Source organism: Trachypithecus francoisi, unplaced genomic scaffold, assembly GCF_009764315.1.
Source record: "Trachypithecus francoisi isolate TF-2019V2 unplaced genomic scaffold, Tfra_2.0 Lachesis_group11, whole genome shotgun sequence".
Taxonomy (NCBI): Eukaryota; Metazoa; Chordata; class Mammalia; order Primates; family Cercopithecidae; genus Trachypithecus; species Trachypithecus francoisi.
In genome coordinates, this window is record NW_022681456.1 from 37,045,465 (window position 1) to 37,073,408 (window position 27,944).

Here is a 27,944-nt window from a genome sequence, read left to right on the forward strand (position 1 = left end):
GTACCCCAAGCCTCCCTAGTTACTTCTTTACTGTACAGGGTGATTTGGAAGCCTAACAAAGGAAGATGTCGCTAGTGTAAAGTCTTACAGAAACAAAGGGTAGATGAGAGTGGCAACAGCTCAGTACAACTTAAATATCTAATATGTTTAAACAAATGGCATGAGTTACTGACTCAAGGTAGAGCTATAAAGGTTGGCTATCAGAAGTAAAGAATAGCATTTAGGATAACCGTACAATTAACAGGTTTCTTAATTGGAATCAACTTCATGGTTAACTTTCTCCTTTAAATTCACCTTGCTTGGAAAGTGCATGTATTATCTAATCCACATCAAAACCTCCATTTCTGCCTATGATGGAGTAACTTGTAACAGACTAAAACTGCTGCAAACTAGAAATGCTGGGGGAAAAAAATCATTTTGAAGGCATTGTAAAGCTTCTCCATGAATCAACGCTTGAAGAGTCAAGATTCAGGAGAGAAGGGAGGCAGACACACTCTGTGCTGGTTTTCCTCTTGATCCATTTTCCAACTCTTAAACTGTTGGGGGTAAGAAGATAAAAGCTGAGCAAGGCATAAGAGATGAGCAAAAAACGACTGAGGAAGTTGAATGGAGCTTTCAGTAGTTTGTTGTTGTTGTTCTGGCCCTAGGTTTACAGTTAGAATCTGTTGAAGAGCCACACCATAGAGTGAGGACAAATCAGAGGCCTACCAATCTTTATAGTGTCTGAAACCCAGTCTCAGGTCAGCTCAGTCCCAATTGGATTGCGTCAGTCTGCTCCTACAGAGACTGTTAAAAAAATAAAAATTAAATCCTCTCTGGAAGAAGGTAACATCATCTGGGGGCTCTACAGTTTTTCTATACATATTTGCATATGATAACTCAGTGTCTTACATACAATAAAAAATTACTAAGCATACAAGAAGATCAAGAGAAGAAAATTGACAAGAGAAACAGATCCACAGATTGTGCAGACTTTGGAGTTAAAAACAGGGGCTGTAAAATACTGTATTTGGTTCATGAAAATAGATGCCAAGGTGGAGAATTTCACTAGAGAACTAGCATCTGTAGAAAAGAATCAAATGGAAATTCTAGAGCTGAAAAGTACAGTAACTAAAACTTGGAGCACAACAGATGGGTTTAACTGTAGATTAGACACAGATGAAAAGAGGATTTGTGAACTGGAGGATACATTAATAGAAAACATTTAGGAGCATAAACTTTACTTTAAACTGAGCTAAGGAATAGGAACTTTTCTTTTTTTTTTTTTTTTGAGGCGGAGTCTCGCTCTGTCACCCAGGTTGGAGTGCAGTGGCCGGATCTCAGCTCACTGCAAGCTCCGCCTCCCCGGTTTACGCCATTCTCCTGCCTCAGCCTCCCGAGTAGCTGGGACTACAGGCGCCAGCCACCTCGCCCGGCTAGCTTTTTGTATTTTTTAGTAGAGACGGGGTTTCACCATGTTAGCCAGGATGATCTCAAACTCCTGACCTCGTGATCCGCCCATCTCGGCCTCCCAAGGTGCTGGGATTACAGGCTTGAGCCACCGCGCCCGGCCTAGGAACTTTTCAATATTTCACCAAAGTGTATCTCACCAAAGTATGTCTCTTATTTTAGAGCATATGGATGAAAAGAGTCCATATTGAAGTACAGTCACAACTCTTGCTATTTTAATGTGTGTTTAGTATTTTTTGGTATTTTTATTATAGTGGATTTAAAAAATTTATTAACATTATTTAAGAGACAGCATCTCATTCTACCACTCAGGCTGGAGTGCAGTGGCACATTCGGAGCTCACTGCAGCCTCAAATTCCTGAGCTCAGAGTGATCTCCCACCCCAGTCTCCTGAGTAGCTGAGCATATAGGCAGATGCCAGCATGCCTGGCTAATTTTTTTTGTGTTTTCAGTAGAGACAAGTTCTCACTATTTCCCAGGCTGTCTTACCCTCCTGACCCCAAGAGATCCTCCTGCGTTGGCCTCCCAAAATGCCAGGGTTACAAGCATGAGCCACTATGCCCAGCTGGTTTCTATTTTAAAATATAATAAGTATATAATATTAAAGTGGTAAAATATAAAATTATTACTTGTTTATTTGTTTATTTGTGATACCTCCCCCCAGCTTTTGAGCAAACAAAAGTTATTCTATAACTAATATGCGTAGGTTACCTGTTCAGTAAACTCCGTTACTTAGCATAAACTCTTATACTGAGAAAATAAGCAAAACATATACAGATATAAAATAGATATCCGGAGCTGGATGGTAAATGCCCAGTACTTTAACATAGAGGTGTTATATGGCCCTTACTCTTGGTTGGTTGGGATAATGGTTATAGCGTGCATGGCAATCTGGTAAGCCAGCTCGTCACAGAAATACCAAGTTAGAAAGGAAATTGTGGGTCAAGAATTTGGGTTTGGCATGAGTACCTTGTTTCATCATATCCAAGACTCTACTGTGAATTATACCATTAATTTATGTACCCATAAGAAAAAATACTGCCAGTTAACATTTTGATATCACATTAATTGTGAGATACATTCTGATTTCAAAGATGTTAAAGTGTGGAGGAAAAAGTAAGTGGTAATTCTGGTTTTAAATCTCAGTTCTGTCATTTATGTGTTTGACATGAGTCAAGGAACTTCTTTGAGCATGTTTCCTCATGTATGAAAATGGGATAGTATACTTTGCTTTTCAGAATGAGGAAGACTTAATTAGAGATAGGAAAGTATCTACTGTGTGTCAGGCATTCAGTACCAGCTAATTTGGCTTTCGTTTCTTCCTTCTAAAGCTTGGTTCTCTTAGGATGAAAGAGACACTTGAAAGCCTAACAAGGAAAAACAAAACCAACCTCTAATGTACTGGCTGTGTAAGAGCGTAAAAAGGAAAATTTCTTGTTGGAGGTGTTTAATTGTCAAACATTGTTATTTGTCTTCCTCCATTACCTTACCCTCCCCCCAGTTACATCTGAAGATACCACTGGCTGGTTCCAATATGATGATTGATATTTATGTGATGGAACCTAAGCATCAAAATAATGTTGATATTTTACTAAAATAGTTTTTAAAATACACATTTTAAGAAAATTTCCAATCCTTCTAAACTTATTTGTGATGCTTAAAGTCCCACTCTTTAGTTATATGGAATTCCTGCTCTTCTGATGATGCCAAATAAATACAGCATTATTCAGAGTAGGTGGATCTTTTTAAAGAAGGGGTTGGATTTGGTGATGTTTGGCAGAAGTGAGAATTCCTCATTATATTCCTATTTTAAAAATTTCCAGTAAACCCAGGTGGTATTTTTCTTTAGTGGTACAATATTTATAGCTTTAGTTTTGTGTTTATTCTTTTCTTTCAGGATTTTTCAAGCCACATTCGATTGATAGGATGAAAAAATTTAAGAGAAGGCTGTCCCTCACTCTCCGAGGAAGCCAGACTATTGATGAATCATTGTCTGAATTGGCTGAACAAATGACTATTGAAGAAAACAGCAGCAAGGATAATGGTAAATATTTGGCATGGGGGAGATGCTTCTTCCTTTTACTTTATGAATAGAATGTAAATATACTTTTTAGATACGTTCATAATAGCTTCCTTTTGTTTATTTCTGTCTCGTTCCGTGGTTTCTTAGGAAATTGAAGACTATACAACTTTTGTTTGCTTACTAACTGAAATATTTCCTTCTCATTCCAACATTACGATACCTGGTCTCAAACCCTGATGAATTGTTCTATTCCACATATCCTTCCATTTTGCACTAGTTCTTAAATAAGGGTGCATTTTATAATATTATCTTGATTGTTAAATAGCTATTAATATTTTCGTTATTATAATCCAAGTTAATACAGCTTAAAAGCGCATAGGAAGTGTGTGAAATTTCTGTTTGTGGCTTCTTCATAGTTTCATAATGTTTCATGCATTCGACAGTGCTTTTTACAACATAAAGTAGTAGTATCCAGATGTTAAAATAAGAGCTTGTTAAATGTATTAAATACAAAATCCTGGTGAAATTTCTAGAGGAAGGCTACATACTGAAATCTGAAATAGCACTAGGGATGTCATAATAATAACTGGGAAGGAACTTACGTGACTGGCTTTCAGTGTGTCATGATGTGCAGAGTATCTGGCAAATCTTCCTTACCTGTGCCTGAAATTCTCCTGTTAGAGATTTGTGGCAGTGGTTAGAAAGCATGAATACGCTTACCCCTTCCACTAGAATGCAAATACTTATGTTTTGACAGACGAAAAGGTATAGTGGAGTGGGCTCTGGACTTTTAAAATCATGGGTTTGGATTTGGATACACTAATACACTTAAACATTTCCTAGTTGATGACTCTGGGTGAGCCATTTATTCTACCGAGGCTCCAGTTTTCTTATTTCCTTTCCTCAGAAGGGTCATTATTTGCTCAAGGTTACCCAGCTCCAGAACCAGTACTTTAGAACCCAAATTTCTTCACTTCAAAGTCTACAGCATTGCTACTGTTCTGCAAGGATCCTTTCATTCATTTCTTAAGGTTTTCCTTGATAACATCTACCTTTTTTTTTTTTTTTTTGAGACAGTCTCGCTCTGTCGCCCAGGCTGGAGTGCAGTGGCACAATGTCAGCTCACTGCAACCTCTGCCTCCTGGGTTCCAAGTGATTCTCCTGCCTTAGCCTCCTGAGTAGTTGGGTTTACAGGCATGGGCCACCATGTCCAGCTAAGATTTTTGTGTTTTTAGTAGGGATGGGGTTTCACCATGTTGACCAGGCTAGTCTTGAACTCCTGACCTCAAGTGATCTGCCTGCCTCGGCCTCCCAAAGTGCTGGGATTACAGGTGTGAGCCACCGCGCCTGGCGTCATTTTGTTTTTGTCATGGTAGGGAGGAGAGAGGGATGGGCTCAGTAGGAAATTTAATATAATAAATTGGATATAGTTATATGTAGGAGGAGCAAATTGTACATTTGGGTCAAATCTCAAAGATTACTTTATGATTTTACTGTTGTTCCCCTTACCAGAGGACCTCTTCTAGATACACAGAGCAAAATCCTTAATTCACTTTTAGACCCCCTCATTGAATTTTTGGTGGGAAGCCCAGTGTGCTTACTGTTATGATAGAAGGGTCTTGCCAGTGTGTTTGCCAATGATCAGGAATAAAATAAGCACAGTATATATATATCATAGTGGATGGTTTCTGTGACATATTTTTAGTATTTGACTATAAGACAAATCTCTTTTCCTAAAGAGAAGGTATGAGTCAAAGAAAATGAACATACGTTTTAGCTAATATTTTAGACCAATTGCATATTTTCTGGAATATTTTGGTATTAACTATCATAAAACATGCTTTGTTTTTAACAAATGGTGAAAGATTAAAAATACTTGTTTTTTCAATTTGTATGTGTTTATTAAAACTTCTTTTATTACAGTAGTAACTTTTAATAGGTAGTAAAGAAGGGCAAATAGGTTATCTATTGAGTTTCTTCTTGACCTGACCTACTTGAAGTAATACTTGAATATGTCGTAAGAGACATTGATTCCTCTTGGGTTACAAAGATTGCTGGTAGCATAGGCTAACATAATCTACTATTGCTTATTTTCTCTCTGTAATAGCACATGGATTTCACCAACAGCTTTCACAGAGATTCTACACCTTTTTGGTCACCTGTCAGTGCCTAATAGCTGATTCCAACACATTCTTTTCTTGTGGAACATATTTTAGGGTATAAAAGCTGTTAGGTCACATACACAGATGCAGTCCATGCCAGAATTCAGAGAATATAGCATAGTGAATGTCAAGTATATACTTTTTAATTGATCTTCTCACATACAATGTAAGCAGTTTATGAAGCAAAAGTGAGCTTTGTTTAATGCCAAATAGTAGCATAATGCTAGCTGAAGGAGTAGGAGGAATATACAGTCATACATTGCTTAACAGCGGGGATACATTCCGAGAGATGTGTTATTAGGCCATTTCATCACTGTGCAAACATCAGAGTACACTTAACAAAACTAGATAGTATAGCTTACTGCACACCTGGGCTACATAGTACAACGTGTTAAATTATAGGCTACAAACCTGTACAGCATATTATGGTACTGAATACTGTAGATAGTTGTAACACAATGGTAAGTGTTTCTGTATCTAAGTATATCTAAACATAGAAAAGGAAATGCACTGTGCTACTATGTTACAGCGGGTACGGCATCACTGGCATCACTAGGCTATAGGAGTTTTTCAGGTCCGTTATAATATTATGAGACCACTGTTGTATATGATGTCTATCATTGACTGAAACATCACATGGCACATAACAGTAGTTTATAATTTCCCTAAATAAACTGCCTTTGGACCAGTGTTTGATCATTTGTCTCTTGATTAGTCACAGGCATGATCACAGTCCTATTACTCTTGCATATCTAGGCACATGACTCTCATGCATACTCTAGATCTAGAACACATTAATTGGGGGTAATACTGTAAACATCTTGGAAAAATTATGTGTATGATGCATTTGGTTATACTTATACCCATAGTCTCACTCATGCATGTTCTACCTCTATCCAAATAGAATGTGAGATATTGTCTCTCTCATTGTGATAACTGAGTCATACTATGAAAGTTTTAACTCAGTTACAAATCTATAATATAATTCACATTACTTTGTCTGTTTATAGAAACTAGTATGTTTGCACATTGACAGGTGGGTTGAACCTGGGAATGAAGAATCCTGAATTTGTATTCAGTATGTTAAAAAAAAAAATAGTTGAAAGTGCAAATTTGGTTGATTTAAAGATACTGGCCTTAACTCAATATACCTTTCCCTAAATATGAAATAAAATTTTTGCACAAAAATTTACAAACTGAAATGTACAAAATAATTTTTTCTGTAGTGCCTGGAAGAAAAAGAATTTTGAGCCTATCAGGTTTCTTTTTACTAACTGAGAAGTGTTGAATGTTCAATTTTTAAAAACCTGTCAAGGCCAAGCATGGTGGTGTATGCCTGTAATCCCAGCACTTTGGGGAGGCCGAAGTGGGCAGATCACTGGAGGTAAGGAGTTCTAGACCAGCCTGGCCAACATGGTGAAACCTGTCTCTACTAAAAATACAAAAATTAGCTGAATGTGGTGGCGCATGCCTGTAGTCCCCCAGCTGCTCAGGAGGCAGGAGAATTGCTTGAACTCAGGAGGCGGAGGTTGCAGTGAGCCGAGATGGCGCCGCTGCATTCCAGCCTGGGTAACAGAGCTAGACTCCATCTCAAAAACAAAACAAAACAAAAAAAACCTGTCAAAAATTAATTTACCTCAGTTCTTCAAAAAGTTAAACATAGACTTACTATATGACCCAACAATTCTATTCCTAGGAATATACCCCAAATAATTGAAACAGGTAATCAAAGTCTTGTACACAAATATTTACATTTGTAGCAGCACTGTTCACAACAGCTAACGTGGAAACAACCCAGATGCCCATCAGCAGATGAATGGATAAACAGAATGTGGTCTCTCCATAGAATGGATTATTATTCAATACATAAATGAAGCGCTATGTGCGATAGCATAGATGAACTTTGTTTGTTTTGTTTTTGAGACAGAGTCTCGTTCGGTCTCCCAGGCTGGAGTGCAGTGACCGGATCTCAGCTCACTGCAAGCTCCGCCTCCCAGGTTCACGCCATTCTCCTGCCTCAGCCTCCCAAGTAGCTGGGACTACAGGCGCCCGCCACCTTGCCCGGCTAGTTTTTCGTATTTTTTAGTAGAGACGGGGTTTCACCGTGTTAGCCTGGATGGTCTCGATCTCCTGACCTCGTGATCCGCCCGTCTCGGCCTCCCAAAGTGCTGGGATTACGGGCTTGAGCCACCGCACCCGGCCGCATAGATGAACTTTGAAAACTGAAAGGAGCCAGACCCAAAATACTCTTATGATTCCATTTATATGAAGTATCTAGAATAAGTAAATCCATAGAGTCAAAAAGCAGGTTAGTGGTTCCCAGAGGCTGATAGGGAGAAAAGACTGAGGAGTGACTGGTTAATGTGTATGGGATCTCCTCTGGCGATATGAAAATGTTTTGGAAAACAGAGAGGTTATGGTTGTACCACCTTCTAAGTATATGAAATGCCACTGAATTGTATACTTTAAAATGGTTAATGTTATAAGAATTTCATCTCAATTAAAAATTCAGTTCATCTGAGCTACAGCTTTCCCTCATAGACGGTCAATTTATTTGATGTCTTTTTTTTTTTTTTTGCTGTCACTGCAGCAGAACACATGTTTGATAAGTCTTAATTCTATTTTAAGACTTACCACAGAAAGTTGTATTTCAGAATCTTGTGTTTACATAGTCTTGAACTTATTTTTCTTGTAATGGGAAGATACATTGAGATTATTGAATCTGATGAGGAGAATAGGTGACAATTTAAATGTGAGGAAGAGAATAAATCACAGTTGTAGAAAGGTAAAATTATGTTATATTGTACATATACTACTTGAGACTTCTTGACCAACTGAAATTCTTCATCTAATGTACATGTTCCCAAAAAGTGTAGTCAAATAAACCTAACAGAATGTCACTTATCATGATTATTTAGGATTAGAAGTAACACCAAAATGCAAAGATTAAAATGGCCTGGTTCTCCTGAGATTCCAAATTCTCATTCTTAACAGCTCTATTTGTACAGTAGAGCAATTTGTCATGTTTGGAGTCAACAAATCCCAGTTTTATGGATATTGTGAGCCTCTGTCTTTTCACCTCGGTCTCTTTATCTTGCTGATCTCTTACATGATAGCTGTGACAGTTTGTCTTTGACAGTTTGTGGTTGCATTATAACAGTAACTGTTTTTTACAACAATGGATAACATAGGGAGTTTAAGGAGGACTAACTCCTACACATAGCACAAGTTCCAGGAAAGGTTGAAGCTGAAAGCATAAACTCCATTGGATATATGTAGGATCTAGAATGGGATCAGGCTAGTAGTAATGTTTAAAAGAGGATTAGGATTTACATAGGATGGGGAGTGGCTGTAAATACAGATGAAGCTTTGCTCACTAGCCCACTGCTCACCTCTTGGCCAGGTTCCTAACAGGTTCCTCCCATAGTATTGGGAAGAGGGAATGGCTTAGGCTACGAGTTGGGCTGTGAAATTGCATGTTTCTGATCATAGTTCATGTAATGAAAAGATCCAGATAAATAAGATGCCAAATAACACTTCTTAGTGGAATCATAATGTTTGCCATGTTGTGGTGGTAAAAATCATTGGAAATCCTTACTTGGAACTAATTATAGAATATAAAAGATCTGCAGTGTTTCATGTAGATTTCCATTACTTTTTAAAAGTTATGGTAAAATATATATAACACAAAGTTTAACATTTTGAAGTATACGATTCAGCAGCATTAAATACTTGTCTATTTACATTGTGTAACCATCACTGCTACCCATGTCTATAACTTTTTCATCATCCCAAACTGAAACTCTGTACCCATTAAACAATACCTCTACATTCCCTCCTCTCCCCAGCCCCCGGTAACCACCATTCTACTTTCTGTCTATGAATTTGCCTATTCTAGGTACCTCATATAAATGGAACCATATAATATTTGTCCTTTTGTGTCTGACTTATTTCCCTTAGTGTTATCATTGAATTGGCCAGTTAATTACTTTCAAGATCTGGAAGTGTTAGAATAGTATATTCTGTTTTATTGTGGCTCTCTCATGGGCCACAATCTCTTCTCTATCTATACCCTCTCCTTGGGTGACCTCATCCAATCCTATAATTTCTGCTGCCATATATATGTTGACTACTCCTAAGTCTGAATTTCCAGTTAGGCTCTTCATCTGGATCTCTAGATTCATATTTAAATGCCTTCTTGTCTTCTCCACATAGATGTGTAATGGGAATCTTAGACTTCATATGACCAAATCAGAATTCTTGATTTGCTTTCTCCAAAATCTGCCTCTCCTTACACTTTCCTCACTTAACCAGTTGCGAAAACTAAAAATCTAGGTGTTGTCCCTGATTCTTTTCTCTCCTTTACCTTCCTGTTGTCTCCTCCCTGCCTCCAACCCCCACCATTGTGGCTTCCAATTTTTTACCACATAAATAACTTTTACAAACTCAGGATTATGATAGTCATCTGTATCAGAGGTCCCCAACCTTTTTGGCATCAGGGACCAGTTTTGTGGAAGACAGTTTTTCCACAAACTGAGGTTGGGGGGATGGTTTCAGGATGATTCAAGTATATTATATTTATTGTGCCCTTCATTTCTGTTATTATTACATTGTAATATATAATGAAATAATTACATAACTCACCATAATGTAGAATCAGTGAGAGCCCTGCCCTTGTCTTCCTACAACTAGATGGTCCCATCTGAGGGTGGTGGGAGACAGTGACAGATCATCAGGCATTAGATTCTCATAAGGAGCACAAAACCTAGATCCCTCGCACGCACAGTTCACAACAGGGTTAGTACTCCTGTGAGAATCAATGCTGCCACTGATCTGACAGGAGGTGGAGCTCAAGCAGTAATGTGAGTGATGGGGAGTGGCTGTAAATACAGATGAAGCTTTGCTCACTAGCCCACTGCTCACCTCTTGGCCAGGTTCCTAACAGGCCATGGACCAGTACTGGTCTGTGACCCAGGAGTTGGGCACCCCTGATCGATGTGACTGATGCACAATTCCAATTATAGTCCATTAATAAATCATGTTTCATATATTTTTAACAGTTGATCTGGCAAAGATTTTAAAATATTTTGGGGCTAGGCATGGTGGCTCATTGTAATCTCAGTGCTTTGGGAGATCGAGGTTAGGAGGATCACTTGAGCCCAGGAGTTTGAGACTAGCTGGGCAACATAGCAAAACCCCATCTCTACCAAAAAGACATAAAGTAGCTAGGTGTGATGGTGTGTGCCTGTAGTCCCAGCTATGGTGGGGAGGATGAAGTGGGAGGATCACATGAGCCCAGGTGGTTGAGGCTGCAGTGAGCTGTGACTGCACCACTGCACTCCAGCCTGTGCAACAGAGCAAGACCCTGCCTGGAAAAAAAGAAAAAAAAAAATCTTAGAATAGATGTTTTTACTATAAATGCTGACTAAAAGCTGGGTGGTAGGAGTGTGTGTGAAACGAATTTAGCAATCGTGTCTGCTGGCCTGTTGCTTCTTTGCCTTTGTAATATGTCCTACATTTGCCTGCTTCCCTCCGTCTTCAGTACAGCTATCCTAGTCTAAGCCACCAACATTTGTTACTTAGGGTACTGTAGTAATCTCCTTTTGCTCTTGATTCCCTATTGCCTGTTTTTCAAACAGCAACCAAGGTGGTATCTTAAAAAATTATTTTCAATAATTACAAATTCAAAGGAAGTTACAAAGATAATATAGAAAGGACCCACACTTGTACCGTTCTCCCAGTCCCCCCCACCATTGTGGTTCCATCTTATGTAACTACAGAACCCAGGAAATAGATACTGGAATAAAGTCTAAATATAGTTCTGTGTCATGTCCTCACCTGTGTTGATTCGTATAACCTCTGCAGTCAAGATAACTATTTCATCATGACAAGAGATATCTCGTTACCCTTTTGTAGTCATCCCTACCCCCTTACCTCCTACTATCTCTAACCCTTCACAGTGATATTTTTGAAACATGAATCAGATCATATCACTCCCCTGCTTCAAAGCTACCATAACTGCTTCCAATCTGAGAATAAAATTCAAACTTTCATGGTGAAGTATAAAATGTTGAATGACTTGTTCCCTCCTTACCTCTCTGGTCTCACCTATTACCACTGTTCCCTGCACGGTTAGGTACTCTAGCTATACTTGCCTTCTTTCTAGTCCTCTAACACAGTGGTTCTCAAAGTGTGATCTCTGGACCAGCAATGTCAGCAGGGCCTGGGAATTTGTTAGAAACACATATTTTTAGATTCCATCCCAGACCTACTGAACCAGGAAGTCTGTGGGTGAGACCCAGCAATCTTATGTTTTACAGATCCTTGAAGATGATTCTGAAGCATGTTAAAGTTTGAGGACCACTGTTCTAACAAATCAAACCCTGCCATATGTCGGCTTTTGCAGTAGCTTTTTTCTCTATCTGGAATATTCTGTTATCCACAACTTACCCATCTTCCCTGACTGGCTCTTCCTTGCATTTAAATTTCTGTTAAAATTATCTCAGCAGAGAGAACTTTCCTCAGTATACAGTGTAAAATAACTAGTTACTCATTTCCACATCCCTCTATTTTAGTCTTTTGCATATTGCCTGTCATTACCTGACTTCGTGTGTGTGTTTTTTTCCCTATTAGGTTTTATGCAGTCTGAGAATAGTACTTTGTTTTGTTCACCAGTTGATGGCCAGTGCCTAGAGTAGTGTTTATCAAATAGTATGTCCTTATGATCCCCATTTTTTTTCTATATTCTCCAGAACAATCAAGCTATATTCTCCAGGACAGCTTTACAGAGCAACTAAAGTGTTGTCTGTAGGCAAAGTATTTGCATAATTTGTATTTAATATTTTAATATTGTGATATTTCACACGTGAAATGACCTAGAAAGAGAAAAAAATCTTCATTTTTCTTTTCTCATTCTTGAGACAGGGTCTTACTCTGCCACCCAGGCTGGAATGCAGTGGCATTATCTTAGCTCACTGCAGCCTCAAACTCCTCCCACTCTAGCCTCCTGAGTAGCTGGGACTACAGGTGCACACCATCATGCTTTGCTGAGAAAAATCTTACTGTATGCTGTAGCTTGTATTATCTCACATTGTTTGTAATTTGTTTATGCGTTTATATCAGATAGCCCCTACTTATTCATTATTAAATCATTGATTATTTTGCTAGATTTAAGACCCCCAAATTCTTTATCAGGTACTTCCAAGGAATGTATAGATCACAGGAAACTTTAGACACGTGTTCTGTATTACTCGGTAGGCATTTGCTCCTACCTCCAATCTGGTCTTTGACCCAGATTAGATAGCTTGGACCTTGAGCAAGCCTTTGGGCCTTCATGCCCCATCCTTCCTCTACACTTTCAGGCAACCAGTATTAGTAGAGGCTCAGGTCACATGGCCTTCTTGGCCCGTTTTTCTGGAGCCCATACCCTGGTCCTGTTCTTCAGATCCTAACATTTTCTTGTGAGAAAAGCCTTTCACTTTAAGGCTTGTAGCCAGCTCCTCCTGTCAGCCTGTCCTTGGTTGGGAAACCTTTACAGACAGAGGAATTCCCTGATCAGGAGGTATCTTTATGCCTCATTGTTAGCTACAGAAGAATAGTTGGCTTCATTTTAAAAAGAAGGTATTCAGAGCAGCCCAGTTCTTTTTAAAACTCCTGGGCTGCTATCAGTAAAAACAGAATTCTAATATAGAAGATTAATTGTGTATCACAAGATGTATCTTTAACCTGTATCAGAGCTCTTCTTTGGAGGTGGAAAGGAGTCATGAGATTTCCAATAAACATTACAACAGTTTCTCCCCCATGCATAATTAAATAGCTTTTAAGTATTATATTTTTTAAATGTTTCTGCTTGGTTATGAGTCTGTGATTGTTTAAAAATTCTTTATATTAATCCCAAATTCGGGGGAATAAACTTGGAGCCTTTGTATTGATATGTATTTAGGTACTTCTGCTTTATTCACTAATTGACATACCATTTTGAATGTCCAGCAGACAGGGATGTAAATTCCTTTAGGCCGGAACTATGTCTTTTATATTCTAAAGCATGCTTAATTTCTTTTTTTTTTTTTCTCTTTGAGACGGAGTCTTGCTCTGTTGCTGAGGCTGGAGTGCAGTGGCACGATCTCGGCTCACTGCAGCCTCTGCCACCCCGGTTCAAGCAATTCTCCTGTCTCAGCCTCTTGAGTAGCTGGGACTACAGGCGCATGCCATCATGCCCAGGTAATTTTTGTGTTTTTAGTAGAGATGGAGTTTCACCATATTGGTCAGACTGGTCTCAAACTCCTGACCTCAGGTGATCTGCCTGCCTCGGCTTCCCAAAGTGCTAGGATTACAGTTGTGAGCCACGTGCGCAGCCAAGCAATGCTTAAAATAAGGCACACAGGTAGTGAGTAAATGGAGGAGTGGTATGGAAACATTCTTGAGATATACTAAAATAAACAAACGGATGAAAATTTGGTTAGGTATATTAGTAGTTTTGTGGTTCTTAGCCACTTTTGATTATATAAGAAATGGATGGTTATTAGACCAACTTAAAATATTCAAGTATTTTCTTAAGTATTTTTTTCAGAGAAACTATTTTAATTTTAGTACTGTGTATAGGTAAGCAAAGCAATGAGGCTAAATGTAATAATCTCTGTTACAACTTGTTGTTTTGCTTTCTGTTTTGCTTTCCCAATCCTTCTCATGTGATCCTGGATCTTGGGCTGATGATGGAATGATTTTTGAATACTACGAACCACAGAGCCTATTGTGAAGAATGGCAGGCCTCCAACGTCTCACAGCATGCATTCCTTCCTCCACCAGTACACAGGATCTTTCAAGAAGCCCCCATTGCGGAGACCACACAGTGTTATTGGAGGGAGCCTTGGTTCCTTCATGGCAATGCCCAGAAATGGAAGCAGATTAGGTAATTCGATTACTTGTCTATTGTGTTTACCTTTCTGATTATATGTCACGTACATTGTTAAGTTTTAGTTGTATAAAAATCAGCAACTTTTATTATCTGGTTTCTTCTGTCAGATAAAAATCAAGTTGAAATCAAGAGGAATAGCAGAAAGATGGAAAGTTCTAGAGAAGTAGTAGTGCTGACAGTACAGAGAAGTAATATTTGAAAAACCTGTCCATCAGGAGGGAAATGAAACCCATAATAAATGGATGCAGTATTTTAAGATGAATAGCAATTTGGGATGGTGTTTATTTTAGGGTCATGCCTCAGTAACTTTTCAGATCATCACAATATAAAGCCTAGTGCAATGATTAATATATATGGTTATCAGCTGAATTGTTTCTTCTTCTGTCATTATGTCTTTAAATATCCAAGAAAAAAAATTTGCAAGTTTCTGTTTATATTTGTTTATTCCTCTAGCCTTTTTTGATGATGTCTCATGTTTTTATTTTTATTTTTTTTGAGACAGTGTCTCACTCTGTCATCCAGGCTGGAGGGGAATGCAATGGAGCCATTGAGGCTCACTGCAGCCCTGACCTCCCAGGCTGAAATGATCCTCCCACCTCAGCCTCCTGAGTAGCTGGAACTACCTGTGCATGCCACTATGCCTGACTAATTTTTTTTTTTTTTTTAAGAGATGGGGTCTCGCTATGTTGCCCAATCTGGTCTTGAACTCCTAGACTCAAGTAATCCACTTGCCTTGGCCTCCCAGAGTACTGGGATTACAGGCATGAGACACCACACCTGTCCTATTATGTTTTGATTTTAAAAATCACTTTAACTATTTTATAGTCTTCTTAGATAATTATATTTACTGAAGCTCCTAGGGGTTTTATTCTACTGCACATTTTATGTGCTTACTCTTGGGATAGTATATTATTTCCAAATGTGTTTGTTTAATTTTGGGAGTATGAGCTTATCTACAGTGAGGTTTTTTTCTGTGAGAAATGCATATTGCCTTTATCTCTGTAGGTGTATCTCTACAGAATGGTGTGCTGGAGGTGGCTCACACTAGTTCATGAGAGACGATTGTTAAATTTTCAGGAACTTTGCGAACTGGTTGTTAAACATGGCTATTAACTTTTAAATTATATAAGTTTACAAATAAACTAAATTGAAAACAAAGGTAATGAATACTCAAAAGTCCTAATTTTTAACCACTTTTAACTATTATCTATGCCACTGGGATTATTTTTTTCTGTTCTATCTCTATAGTCAAAAACACTATATAATGGTGTGCTATTGCACATTTCTTCCCAACCATATGTTCAGTGTTGTTATGTTGGTAGCCTGAAGTTGTCCATGGAGAAAGAAGTCAGACAACACTGTAGATCAGGCCTTGGCTTATTGTTTTCTTGTTTTTCTAGACCAGGGGTTTGCAAACCCTTTTTTTAAGGGGATAGTTAGTAATAAATGTTTTAGGTTTTATGGACATATAGTCTCCATTGCATATTCTTCTCTGTTTAATAATCCTTTAAAAATACAAAAGACATTTTTAGCTCATGGGCCATATAAAAAGCCACACTTGGTCTAGACCTTTGTTCTAGAATTAAGACAATGTATTGAAAATGTTAGTAATGCAGATTAAATTTAAAGAGTATTGTGCTGAAGGAGAAAAGTATATTGTATATGCAGCTGTTACATTACCTGATCAGCAAAGATATCCCTCTCCGCCCGACAGATGAGTAAAATTCTGACAAGCCTTCATTGTTTCACATTTGTCTTGATGGAAATGAAAATACCAACTGGTAATCATGTCAGAACTACACTTGTTTGTTAATGACATGAGTAATTATGGGTCAGATGGTACTCAAGTATTTATTCACAGTCTGAGATTAGTAAGCTTTCTTTGTCATCCAGTTCCTTGTGCAACAGGACAGATTTTTTTTTTCAAGTGTACTCTTTAAGTCTCAAAGGTGTAGCACTTTGGGAGTTGAGCCTTTCTGTGGGAAGGTCTCACTTGTAATTCAGAAACCCAGGGCTTCATTATTTATCCCAATGTGGAAGGTAAACCCAGGGACCTTCTCATCAAGATCAGCAGCCTCTCCCAAGACAGTGATGAGTCAATTTATGCATAACAGCTTTGGGTTTTCAGTCCTCTCTTTGTTTTTGCTTCCTAGGTATTATTGATACATTCTTGCACATTCAGCTGTACGTTTTAAAATATTATATTTTAGTCAACATTTTCTTGAGGAAAGGAAGATTTTCGTATCTCACTAGAAATGGAAAGCATCATTAAATTATTTTTAACATTTTGAAGGTGTGACAGAAAAGATTATGTGACCTCAGATGTGTTATATACCAAATTTTAAGAGGTTAGGAATTAATCACCAATACATTACTTTGGCTGCCAAATTAATTTTTTGTTCACATATCACCATAAAATTTCTCCAGAAATCTCAACATAACTGAAGTGTATTCTTAGATTACATATTGAGCTTTTAAAAATCCATTACCATTTGCAACTGCTGATGAATATTAATTGGAGTTTTCTCAATATTGAGTTAACCAAGACAAAAAGACAGACATAAAGTGAGTTCTAAGATAGAGTTGATATGAGACCCTTGAGTTCAAATTTCTCCTTAATCTAAGCAGTTCTCATAATTTTATATGTAAATATTTTTAAAAGTTAACATACTTATAAAATACTATTTTCAATTGTCTCACACATTGATATTTCATATAACTTCATTTGAAAAAGAGATCTAGTTATCTAGGCCATTCCTTGATTGTTAGTTAATATGCAATTCCCTTGAATACTTGTTAAGCACCTTCTAAGTGCCAGACGGTTGGTTAAGTTCTGGAAATAGAAAAGTGAGCAAGCTAAATCCCATCCCCAAGGATCTTATAAAATCATATGCATAAAAAAATGTTCTTCAGTGCAGTGGGTGGGGGCACAGTAGTCAACTGTGTCTGAGATTAGAAAATACTTCACTGAGTGATGACACATAAGCATAGTTTTGAAGACTAAGCCTGATCTCACAAGGTTGATAAAATAGGAAAAGGCATCTTTTAAAAATGAGAAAAAGAGTGTGGTAAAGCAATGCAGCGTGAAACAACATGGTTCTTTCTGGAAAATGAATACGTGTATAGAAAGTAATAGTGGCAAGAGAGGAGTTCTAGAGATCTAGCATTTGTTTCTGGTATACTCTTCTTGCTAGGTTATTAGAGAATGACTGACAAATGCAGGTATGTAAGTATATAACTTGGCCGGGTGTGGTGGCTTATGTCTGTAATCCCATCACTTTGGGAGGCCAAGGTGGGTGGATTCCTGAAGTTGCAGTTTTTTGAATTTTTGCAATCGGACCTTGGTGATGACCTTGAGCAGTAGGATATAAATAACTCCCACATGCTTAGCGTTCCAATAATGGAACACTAGGCATAAATAGCTACAAGTTCAAGATGAGCCTGAACATCACGGCAAAACCTTGTCTCTACAAAAAAATAAAATAAATAAATAAATAAATAATAATAATAATAAAACAAAACACCAGATGTGGTGGGTGCCTGTACTCCCAGCTACTTGGGAGGCTGAAGCAGGAGGATTACCTGAGCCTGGGAAGTAAAGTCTGCAGTGAGCCATGATTGTGCCACTGCACTCCGATTTGGCCAAGAGAGCAAGACCTTGTCTCACAAAAAAAAAAAAAAGAAAGAAAGAAAACAGTATATAAGTTTGTTTTTAATATTTTCAAATGAAATTTATCTTCTTCGCCCAACTTCCATTTAACTTTTATCTCTATTAAACATACCATAACCCACCTTTACTGTAATATGTTTTTGCTCTGAACAGATTTTTGAGTATTTGAAGATCATAAACTTGTTTTTGTAGTTCTCGTCCAAAGTAGATATTCAGCAAATAATTTTTTGTTTTATTTTTAACACTGAGGGTGCAGGGAGGAGAAACTGCATTAGCAGCTTTTAAGAGGTGTTTTAAAAAATATTGAAAGAATTAGCTCCATTTGACCATAGACCCAGTGACACATTATTTAGTGGAAAGAATACTAAATAAGAGGCAAATGACCAGGCATCTATTCCAGCTCTGTGTCTAAGCCTTGTGACCTTTTGAAAGTCATTTAACCTTTCAAGTCTCAGTTCCCAGATCTAGAAAATGAGAGTGCTGGCTCATTCTCAGAGAGATTATTTGCAGTTTATATTATAAACTCAATATAATATAATATAGTGATATTATATTACTTAACCCTTGATAATAACTTGAATGTTACTTTTTTCATAATTTGAAAGTGTAAAAAAATTTCATACTACTATTTTAAGACATTTGAGTCATATTTTCATCTATTAACTGCATACCTGTGGCACCTAGAATGTAAATGACTTTTATGCTATGATTTTTACTTATTGGCCTTCTATATTTTACCCATAGTGATAATAAATTATATATTAGAATATAGTGTATCTCTTTTAATGTCTCATTTTTTGATATAGATATTGTTCATGAAAATCTAAAAATGGGATCAGATGGTGAGAGTGACCAAGCTTCTGGGACTTCATCTGATGAAGTCCAGTCACCTACAGGTGTTTGTCTCAGAAATCGTATACATAGACGGATCTCGATGGAGGTAATCATTTAAAAAATACAAATATACCTGTGAATATGTGTGTTGGTATATGTTAATATACATACATATCAAGTGGAGTAAATGCCCATTTAAAAATTTTCATGACGACATGTGACACTTGTAAGAAAGTTACTTCTTTGCATTCATAAATTGCAGTCTGCAAATATTTCACCTTTTAACATTTTTATCCCAATATAGATGTGCAGTATAGTTGTTCACATTCTGTGAAACATTTATTTTAATTTTTGGTGAAACGTTATTTTAGGTTTTCCATTAAGGAGAAGTGAATTTTCAAAAATTCTGGAAATACAGGATGATATATTAGCAATGTCTTCTTTTTAGAAGATATTATTTTAATTATATTTTTGAGATTCATTTGGGTAATTAGCATTTTGTTTTCTCTATTTCAAATTTTAAGAGGTATAAATAAAATACACAGCTTTTTTTCTTGCATTTTATTATAAAAGGGGGTGTCCTTTCCTTTGTGGTTCACTATACCTACTAATCTCTGAAGCACATTTATTTCTCCATGTAAAAGGATGAAGAATTCATTTTCTTTGCTTTGTAAGTGTTGTGGTATAACCTTGAGGACATAAGTTGATCGTGACTGTTATTTCAGTACATACTGTAAACTAAAATAGGTTTCTGCAAAAAAAATTGAACATGTTTTGAAATAAAAGTATTGTTGCTTTTTTGATGCTGTTGAGATGATGATTAGGGTATCTCTCCTATTGGTTGGTTATATTTTCATTATAAAAGGATTGCTTCTTGATCAGTTGAGGAAAACTTACCAGTTTTCTAAATGATAAATTAACATTTTCAGTTGTTGAAATCAATGATATATTTATGTGACACAATACTAATGAAAATATTTCTTGTTTTTCTTCACCTTATAGATGATTTTTATTAAAATCATTTGTTTTATTTAGTATTAGGATCTGTATCTGGAGTTTCTCATTCTTCATTGAGCTGTAATTTGTTTCCCCACCACCAAGGAGGCATGCTCTAGATTATATTCTTTTTATAGTATATATTTTTTTCTGTTTTATGAGACAGGGCCTCCCTCATTCTGTCACCCAGACTGGAGTACAGTGGTGGGATCTCAGCTTACCACAGCCTCAACCTCCTGGGCTCAAGTGATCCTCCTACCTCAGCCCCCCAAGGAGCTGGGACTACAGGCACACACCACCACGCCCGGCTAATTTTTTTGTATTATTTGTAGAGACTGGGTTTCACTATATTGGCTTCCCAAAGTGCTAGGATTACAGGCTTGAGCCACTGCACCTGATCTATAGTATATTTTAATATCTGGAAAGACTTATTTCTGTATCCCTCCCCCATATACACATATACACATATATTATAGAATGTTTTTGGATTTTTTTCTGTTTATTATCGATACATTTTAGGCATTTTATTTTGTTCTAAGAATAAGCTTATTGTGTTTTCTTAGTGGTTATATAACTTATAAGATTAATATAGGGAGGACCAGTATCTTTTCATTACTTATTCTTACCATTTGGTGGCATTGTATGTTTTTATACTTAAGTCTTATATTTCTCAGTAAATATTTATGCAGTTCCTATACCTCTCCATTCTGTTTCATGATTTGGCTGCTATTATGAATAGGAGGAATTTCTTTTTATAGGGCTTAAATTTCTTGATGTGATAATATTATAGGCAAGATTCTTTTCAAGTTTCTCCCAGCTCGCATTGTATAATTAAATAAAGTAGAAATGCCATTAACATGGCAGTAATAAATACAATTCTCTTTCCCCATGTTGCATACAAGATCTTATAATATGTACTTGGTTAGTTATTTAAACTGATCACAGAGTTTGTGGTAGTCTTTGCCTATTCTTACTATAATAATTTTAAAGTAAATTTCAAGTTTAATTTACCAGTGAAAGGACTTAAAAATTACTGGGGTTGCAAAATTTCATTTCTGTAACACTTCGCTGTATACGTTTGCTTACAGTAAATGTTTTTGCCATGAGTGTATCACATATAATCCATGTAGGTAACTTTGCAACTGCAATAAAACTTTACAGTTACTTATCGCTAAGAAATAATATGTTAGAGCCTATGAATACAAAAGCCAAATGCCCTTGCCTTTTCTATTTTTGATTACCTTTTTTTTTTTTTTTTTTTTTTTTAAGGATTTGAATAAGCGGTTATCGCTGCCTGCAGACATCAGAATACCTGATGGGTATCTTGAAAAGTTGCAGATTAACAGTCCACCATTTGACCAACCAATGAGTCGAAGGTCTCGTAGAGCTTCCTTAGTAAGTTTTTGGTCTCCTGTACCTCCACCATCAATCAGATCTGCTTGTTTGATTCTTCTGGGTGTAAACATTTTGAATTAACTTTTATATTTGACCTTGGAATAGCTAAATTTTATTATATTGCCTTCTCGATTTTATTATTTCCCATTCTTAAAGGTTTATTGGAACCCTTAAGATGCATTCAATAGAATGCATATTGGAATAGGATTTAAGGTATATTATATTTTATTTTTGGTAAATATTAATACATGCTAGATATATAAATACATACTAGCTATATAGATATGCTAGATATGTGCTGGATACATAAACATACATATTAATGTATACTAGATATACGGAGAAGTACACAAACCATAATTGTACAGCTCAACCAACTTTTGAAATGTTAACATACCTGTGTAACTAGTACCTGGATCAGTAAAAGAAAATTTCAGAAATCTCAGAAACCCCGTGCTGCTCCCTTTCTCTTTACTTAGTATTCCTCACTTCCTCAACTGTAGCCATACTCTCTGCCATCTGATGCTAAAGATTAGTTTTACCCATATGTGTGACACTGTTCTGATCATACTGTTTTTATAGTGTATTTTGATATGTGGATCTTTTAAAATCCCATTCACGTATATTCTTATTTATTTTTTAAATGTGTAATTATTATCTTTCTGATTATCCTTATTACAACTTCTGAGCTTTGTGTAATTATATGTAATTATATTAAAATATATTTTATATAAATATATAGAATTATATACTTATACAAAGTTTATATATATTGCACAATATGTATCCCAGTATGTATGTAAGTTATATATATGTATTATTTTTGTGGTTGGCTTCTTTTGTTCAGTGTTATGTTTGCGAGGTTCAGCCCTATTTTTGCGTGTAATTATAGATAGTTCGTTTTCATTGTTGCATAAAATTCCATTTATGAGTGTACTGTACTTTATCCATTTTCCTGTCAGTGGGCATTCTGGTTGTTTTCAGTTTTTGGCTATTACAAAGTAATGCTTCTATCAATAATTGCTGTGCATGTTTTTTGGTTAACATATGTAAGCATTTCTGTTGAGTGCTTACCTAGGAGTGGAATTGTTGCATTATATTGTATGCATATGTTGTGCTTCCGTAGATACTGTCAACAGCTTTCCAGAGTGGTTGTACCAACTTACACTTCCATCACTAGCATATCATAGTTCTGGTTGTTCTCCTTGCCAACTTTTGATAATGTCTTTTAAAAATTATTATTTTAACTTTTCTAGTGAGTTGATAGTGGTCTCTTGGTTTTGTTTTGCATTTCTCTGATGACTAAGTTGAACACCTTTCTATGTGCTTATTATTCATTGTGTTTATTATTATTATTATCACATTATTATTCTATGTGTTTATTATTCATCATATGTTTCTTACATGTTTATATTTAGATACTCTCTTTGTGAATTAACTACCCAAGTCTGTTTTTCTTCTCTTTCCTATTGGGTTTTCTATCTTTTCTTATTGGTTTATACGAATTTTTCAGTATATTTTGTATAAAGGACCTTTGTCATTACATGTCTTACAGATATATTTTCCTAATATTTAGTAATTAACCCAGCACCATTTATTCAAAGGATAACTTTTCTTATTGCAGTATCACTTTAACAGGTGGTTGTTTATGTGAGAATCTCTTTTGGATGATGATAGTCCTATAGTAGAGATACATATAAAGTGCTTTGGGACAACAAAAGAGGCAGGAAGTAAAATGCCTTGGCAAATTACAAACTTACAGAGCTAGCAGTTGTACTGGTCCTAGAAGGATGGGCAGAAATTTGTCAGTTAAAAATGGTCTATGAATGAAGGGTGTTCTAAGCAGAGGAAACTTCATGTACTAAAACCCAGAGGTTTGTGTGTGTATGTCATGTTTGGGAAATCAGAACTGATATGAAGGGTAATATGGAATAATATAAAAGCTATGGCTTGAACGGACAGAACAAATCCAGAATGAAGCCTTAGATGTCAGGCCAAGAAGTCTGGACTTCTTCCCATGTAATGCGAAGACATCAAAGGTATTTATTTAAACAAAGGCTGACATGATCACATTTTTGTTTCATAGCAATAGCTTTAGGAAAAGTACAGGCAATGAATTAGAGAGGAAGACTAGAGGCAGGGAGAATTAGGAATTTATTCAAAATTAAGGGTGATGTGGCAATCAGATGGAAATAGAAAGTAGAACATAAATCCTAGGGACCAGGAAGGGATAAAATACCACCTAATATCCAGTTGGACTTTGCACCTGAGGGAAGAGAAATTGATGATGACTCTTGGATTGCTATCAGTTGATGTATCTCCTTTTTTACATTATTGTTGTTGTTGTTGTTGTTATTTTTTGGAGACCGAGTCCTGCTCTGTCACCCAAGCTGGAGTGCAATGGTGCAATTTTGGCTCACTGCAATCTCCGCCTCCCCGGGTTCAAGCGATTCTCCAGCCTTAGCCTCCCAGGTAGCTGGGATTATGGGTATGCACCGCCATGCCCCGCTAATTTTTGTATTTTTAGTAGAGATGTGATTTCACCATGTTGTCCAGGCTGGTCTTGAACACCTGATCCCCCCGCCTCAGCCTCCCAAAGTGCTGAGATTACAGGCGTGAGCCACTGCATCCAGCCTTTATATATTATTATATAATGGAACTATTTTCTTTGGAGACAAGGTCCAACTCTGTCACCTAGGCTGGAATGAGGTAGCACGATCATAGCTTACTGTAATCTTGAACTCCTGGGCCCAAGCAATCCTCACATGTCAGGCTCCTGAGTAGCTAGGACTGCAGGTGTACATCACCACACCCAGCTAATTAAAAAACTTTTTTTTTTTTTTTTTGTAGAGATGGCATCTCACTGTGTTGCCCATGCTGGTTTCGAATGCCTGGCCTCAAGCAGTCCTTCTGCATTGGTTTCCCAAAGTGCTAGGATTATCAGTGTGAGCCACCCCACAGCACCTGGCCCAAGTGGGTCAGGTTAGATATTCCAATTAGATATTCTAAAAAATACTTCGGTTACATACTCTAAAAAAAATAAAATCACTTTATGCTGTATATACCATGAGCACATTGTTATTTGACATTCACCAATATATAAATATGGTAAAAAGTATAACACAGACTTGATTTTGGTATAAGCTTATGATTATCATAATTCAGCATCACTGCTTAAGACATTTTTTTTTGGGAGGGGGGTGTGTGTGTGAGAGAGAGAGAGAGAGAGAGAGACAGAGTGTCACTTTGTCACCCAGGCAGGAGTACAATGATGCGATCTCGGCTCACTGCAACCTCTGCCTCTAGTTAAATGATTTTCATGCCTCAGTCTCCTGAGTAGCTGATATTACAGGGATATGCCACCATGCCTGGCTAATTTTTGTATTTTTAGTAGAGACGGGGTTTTGCCGTGTTGGCCAAGCTGGTCTCAAACTGCTGACCTCAAATGATTCACCTGCCTCAGTCTCCCACAGTGTTGGGATTACAGGCGTGAGCCACTGTGCTCGGCCTATGACATTTTTATTGGGATGATTTTGCCATTTGATTGTCAGGTCAAAGTTTTCTTTGGCTATCAATTTTTAGCAAAGATTGGTACTTAGGATAAATTTTGAGGTTGTATTTGTTCCAATGGGGAGTAAAAATTGATTTAATCACCATGTAATTTTTTAAGCTATCATTTAAGAGCATCTTTTACGGTCTACATGAAATTAAGGAAAACAGTGCCCTCTAATGAATGCTAAGTGATTAGTTTTTATTTATGGTTAAGTGTTCCTACCTACCTCCCCCCTTTTTTTATTGAGATGGAGTTTCACTCTTGTTGTCCATGCTGGAATGCAATGGCATGATCTCGGGTCACCACAACCTTCGCCTCCTGGGTTCAAGCGATTCTCCTGCGTCAGCCCCCTGAGTAGCTGGGATTACAGGCATGCGCCACCATGCCTGGCTAATTTTGTATTTTTAGTAGAGATGAGGTTTCTCCATGTTGGTCAGGCTGGTCTTGAACTCCTCACTTCAGGTGATCTGCCTGCCTCGGCCTCCCAAAGTGCTGGGATTACAGGTGTGAGCCCCTGCGCCTGGCCTGGGCTTATAGATTTCAGATAATTCATGCCAGCTATGTTTTGGATTTTACTGATGCATCCATTTCATTATTCATCTACCTTACTAAAGCATACTTTTTGGAAATACATTAAAAATTATTCTTCAAAATGAAAATCTCTACCTTAGGTTTATATTTGAACATAGGCAGTGAAGGAGGGCATGTGAAAGTTAGGGATGGATGGAAAATGAGTGGGAAAAAAGAAATTCATTCTTTTACATGTATTAGAATTTGTGTATCTATGGATAATATATTCTTTATATACCTAAAAGGTAAAAGTTTTTTCAGAGAGATCAGTTTTTCAGCATAGAAGTCTGGACCTTAGGTTTATGTGTAAAAGAGATGGGTAAAGATTAGGGATGGATGGAAAGGAGGCAGGAAAAGAAAAATATTATTCACGTGTACTAGAGTTCATTTTTCCATGGATAATATACCCTTAATCTAAAAAATAAAATGTTTTTTAAGGTAAAATGTAAAATTTAGCCTTGTCTTCTAAAAGTTTTAAACTTTCAGTGTGTTCTCTTTTTTTTTTTTTTTTTTTTAATAAATTATTTGTAGAGACAGGGTAACACTATATTGCCCAGGCTGGTCTTGAACTCCTGGCCTCAAGCAGCCCTCTTGCTTTGGCCTCCCAAATCATTACAGGTGTAAGCTACCTTTCCTAGCCTGTTTTCGTATTTTCTAATGGCAATATATAATGAGTAGTGAAAATAACATAAAACCTTTGCTTGAGTAGGAATTAAGAAACAATTCATTTTTCCTGGAGAAGTTATACAGTGGGGCTCATTGGGTCTAATATAAATTTATGGTCATCAGCCTTGCATAGATCCCCAGTGTTGCCTGGCTACTCCACTTTCTCTGATTAACTCTTCCTCTTCTTACTGTAAGCAGATGATCTCTCTTCCTACATCAAAAAAGAGAGAGGGCCAGATGCTGTGGCTCATGCCTGTAATCCCACCACTTTGAGAGGCTGAGGCAGGAGGTTTGCTTGAGCCCAGGAGTCCAAGACCAGCCTGGACAACATAGTGAGACCTCCATCTTTACAAAAAATGAACAAAGCTAGCCAGGCGTAGTGGCACGCCTTTGTAGTCCCAGCTACTTGGTAGGTGGGAGGTGAGAGGATCACTTGAGCCCAAGAGGATGAGGTTGCAGTGAGCCATGATTGCACCACTGTACTCCAGCCTTGGCAACAGAGCGAGAGACCCTGTCTCAAAAATAAAAGGGGGCCATTAACTGGAAACTCCCTCCTTTTCTGTATAATAAACTTGCAAATCTATCTATACATATACTCATTCTGTTCTTTGTTTTTAATTTTGAGAAGTTGTCCCCCTTACTATCCCATCTTTTCAGGATGCTTAAGACTGTTATCCCTATAAACTCATGTGTGTTCAGTCTCTCATTTCTTATCTTAATCCTTTCCATTGACTTTTTATTTATATAAACTTACAATTTTAGTTTTATATTTACAGAAAAAATTAGAAAAATTATATAGTTCTTATATATCACATATCCAGTTACCCTGTTACTAACGTTTTATATTACTTTAATACATTTGTCACAACTAAGGAACCAACATTGGTACATTACTAGTAACAAAACTCCATAGTTTATTCGGATTTTACTAATTTTTTGTCAATGTTCTTTTTCTGTCCCAGTACCCCATCCAGGATACCACGTTACATTTAGTGATCATATGTCATGTTAAAAATATTGGCTATTGGATTGGTGAAGTGCTGTTTAGTAGTACTTTATGATTGATAAGAAATAAAATATTCTCAGCATATTTAGAATAGTGGGAAAGCCTATATGTAGATAGTCAGGATTCATCAGCGCTTCATTGCCCTTATGATAATGGTATATACCCAGTGGAAGTTTTGTGAGACTGAGTGCAGCTTCAATTAGAATGAAGGTCATCCATATATAAAAATGTGTCTTATTGTATTAAAATCATAGGTTTCTACATTTTAAGAGCATATTCCTTCCTAAACAATGAATGTTTGGATTCTTCATTCCTGGTTTTACCAATGTAGACCATATAGACCTTTCTTATTTCTCAGAGCAGGTGAGAAAATACAGTCAAGTCCTTGCATTTCTCAACAATTAGAAAGATAAGGTGGAATGTGGAAGTGAGGTTCAAAGTCCCATAGAATTTACCTTTAGCATATTATGTACAGGTATACAGGATTAAGGTGGTATTGTGGTGATGATAATAGCAATTTTTGTAAGACAAATTGACTCAGTAGAATAGAGATTCTCAGTCTCTCCCCCTGCCCACCAAGTCTAAGGGATAAAACACATTTCTGTCATTAACAGTAACTCGGTAATTCCCACAGGGAGGGAAATGAATGTTTGAAAAAGCCTCCCTCTTCCCCTGCTGTTTCTTTTTTTGTTGTGTTTTGAGACAG

The 27,944-nt window shown here is 37.0% G+C and overlaps 1 protein-coding gene across 1 annotated transcript in view; it reads left to right on the plus strand.

Annotated features, from left to right (window-relative positions):
* Nucleotides 1–27,944, plus strand: part of CDK17 (cyclin dependent kinase 17) — a 123,998-nt gene that overhangs the window by 69,972 nt on the left and 26,082 nt on the right. The window contains exons 2-5 of the mRNA XM_033220976.1: nt 3,347–3,493; nt 14,378–14,542; nt 19,025–19,158; nt 21,318–21,443. Coding sequence (XP_033076867.1) covers nt 3,376–3,493; nt 14,378–14,542; nt 19,025–19,158; nt 21,318–21,443 — 543 coding nt within the window. The 5' untranslated portion in view covers nt 3,347–3,375. The remainder of the gene's footprint in view (nt 1–3,346; nt 3,494–14,377; nt 14,543–19,024; nt 19,159–21,317; nt 21,444–27,944) is intronic.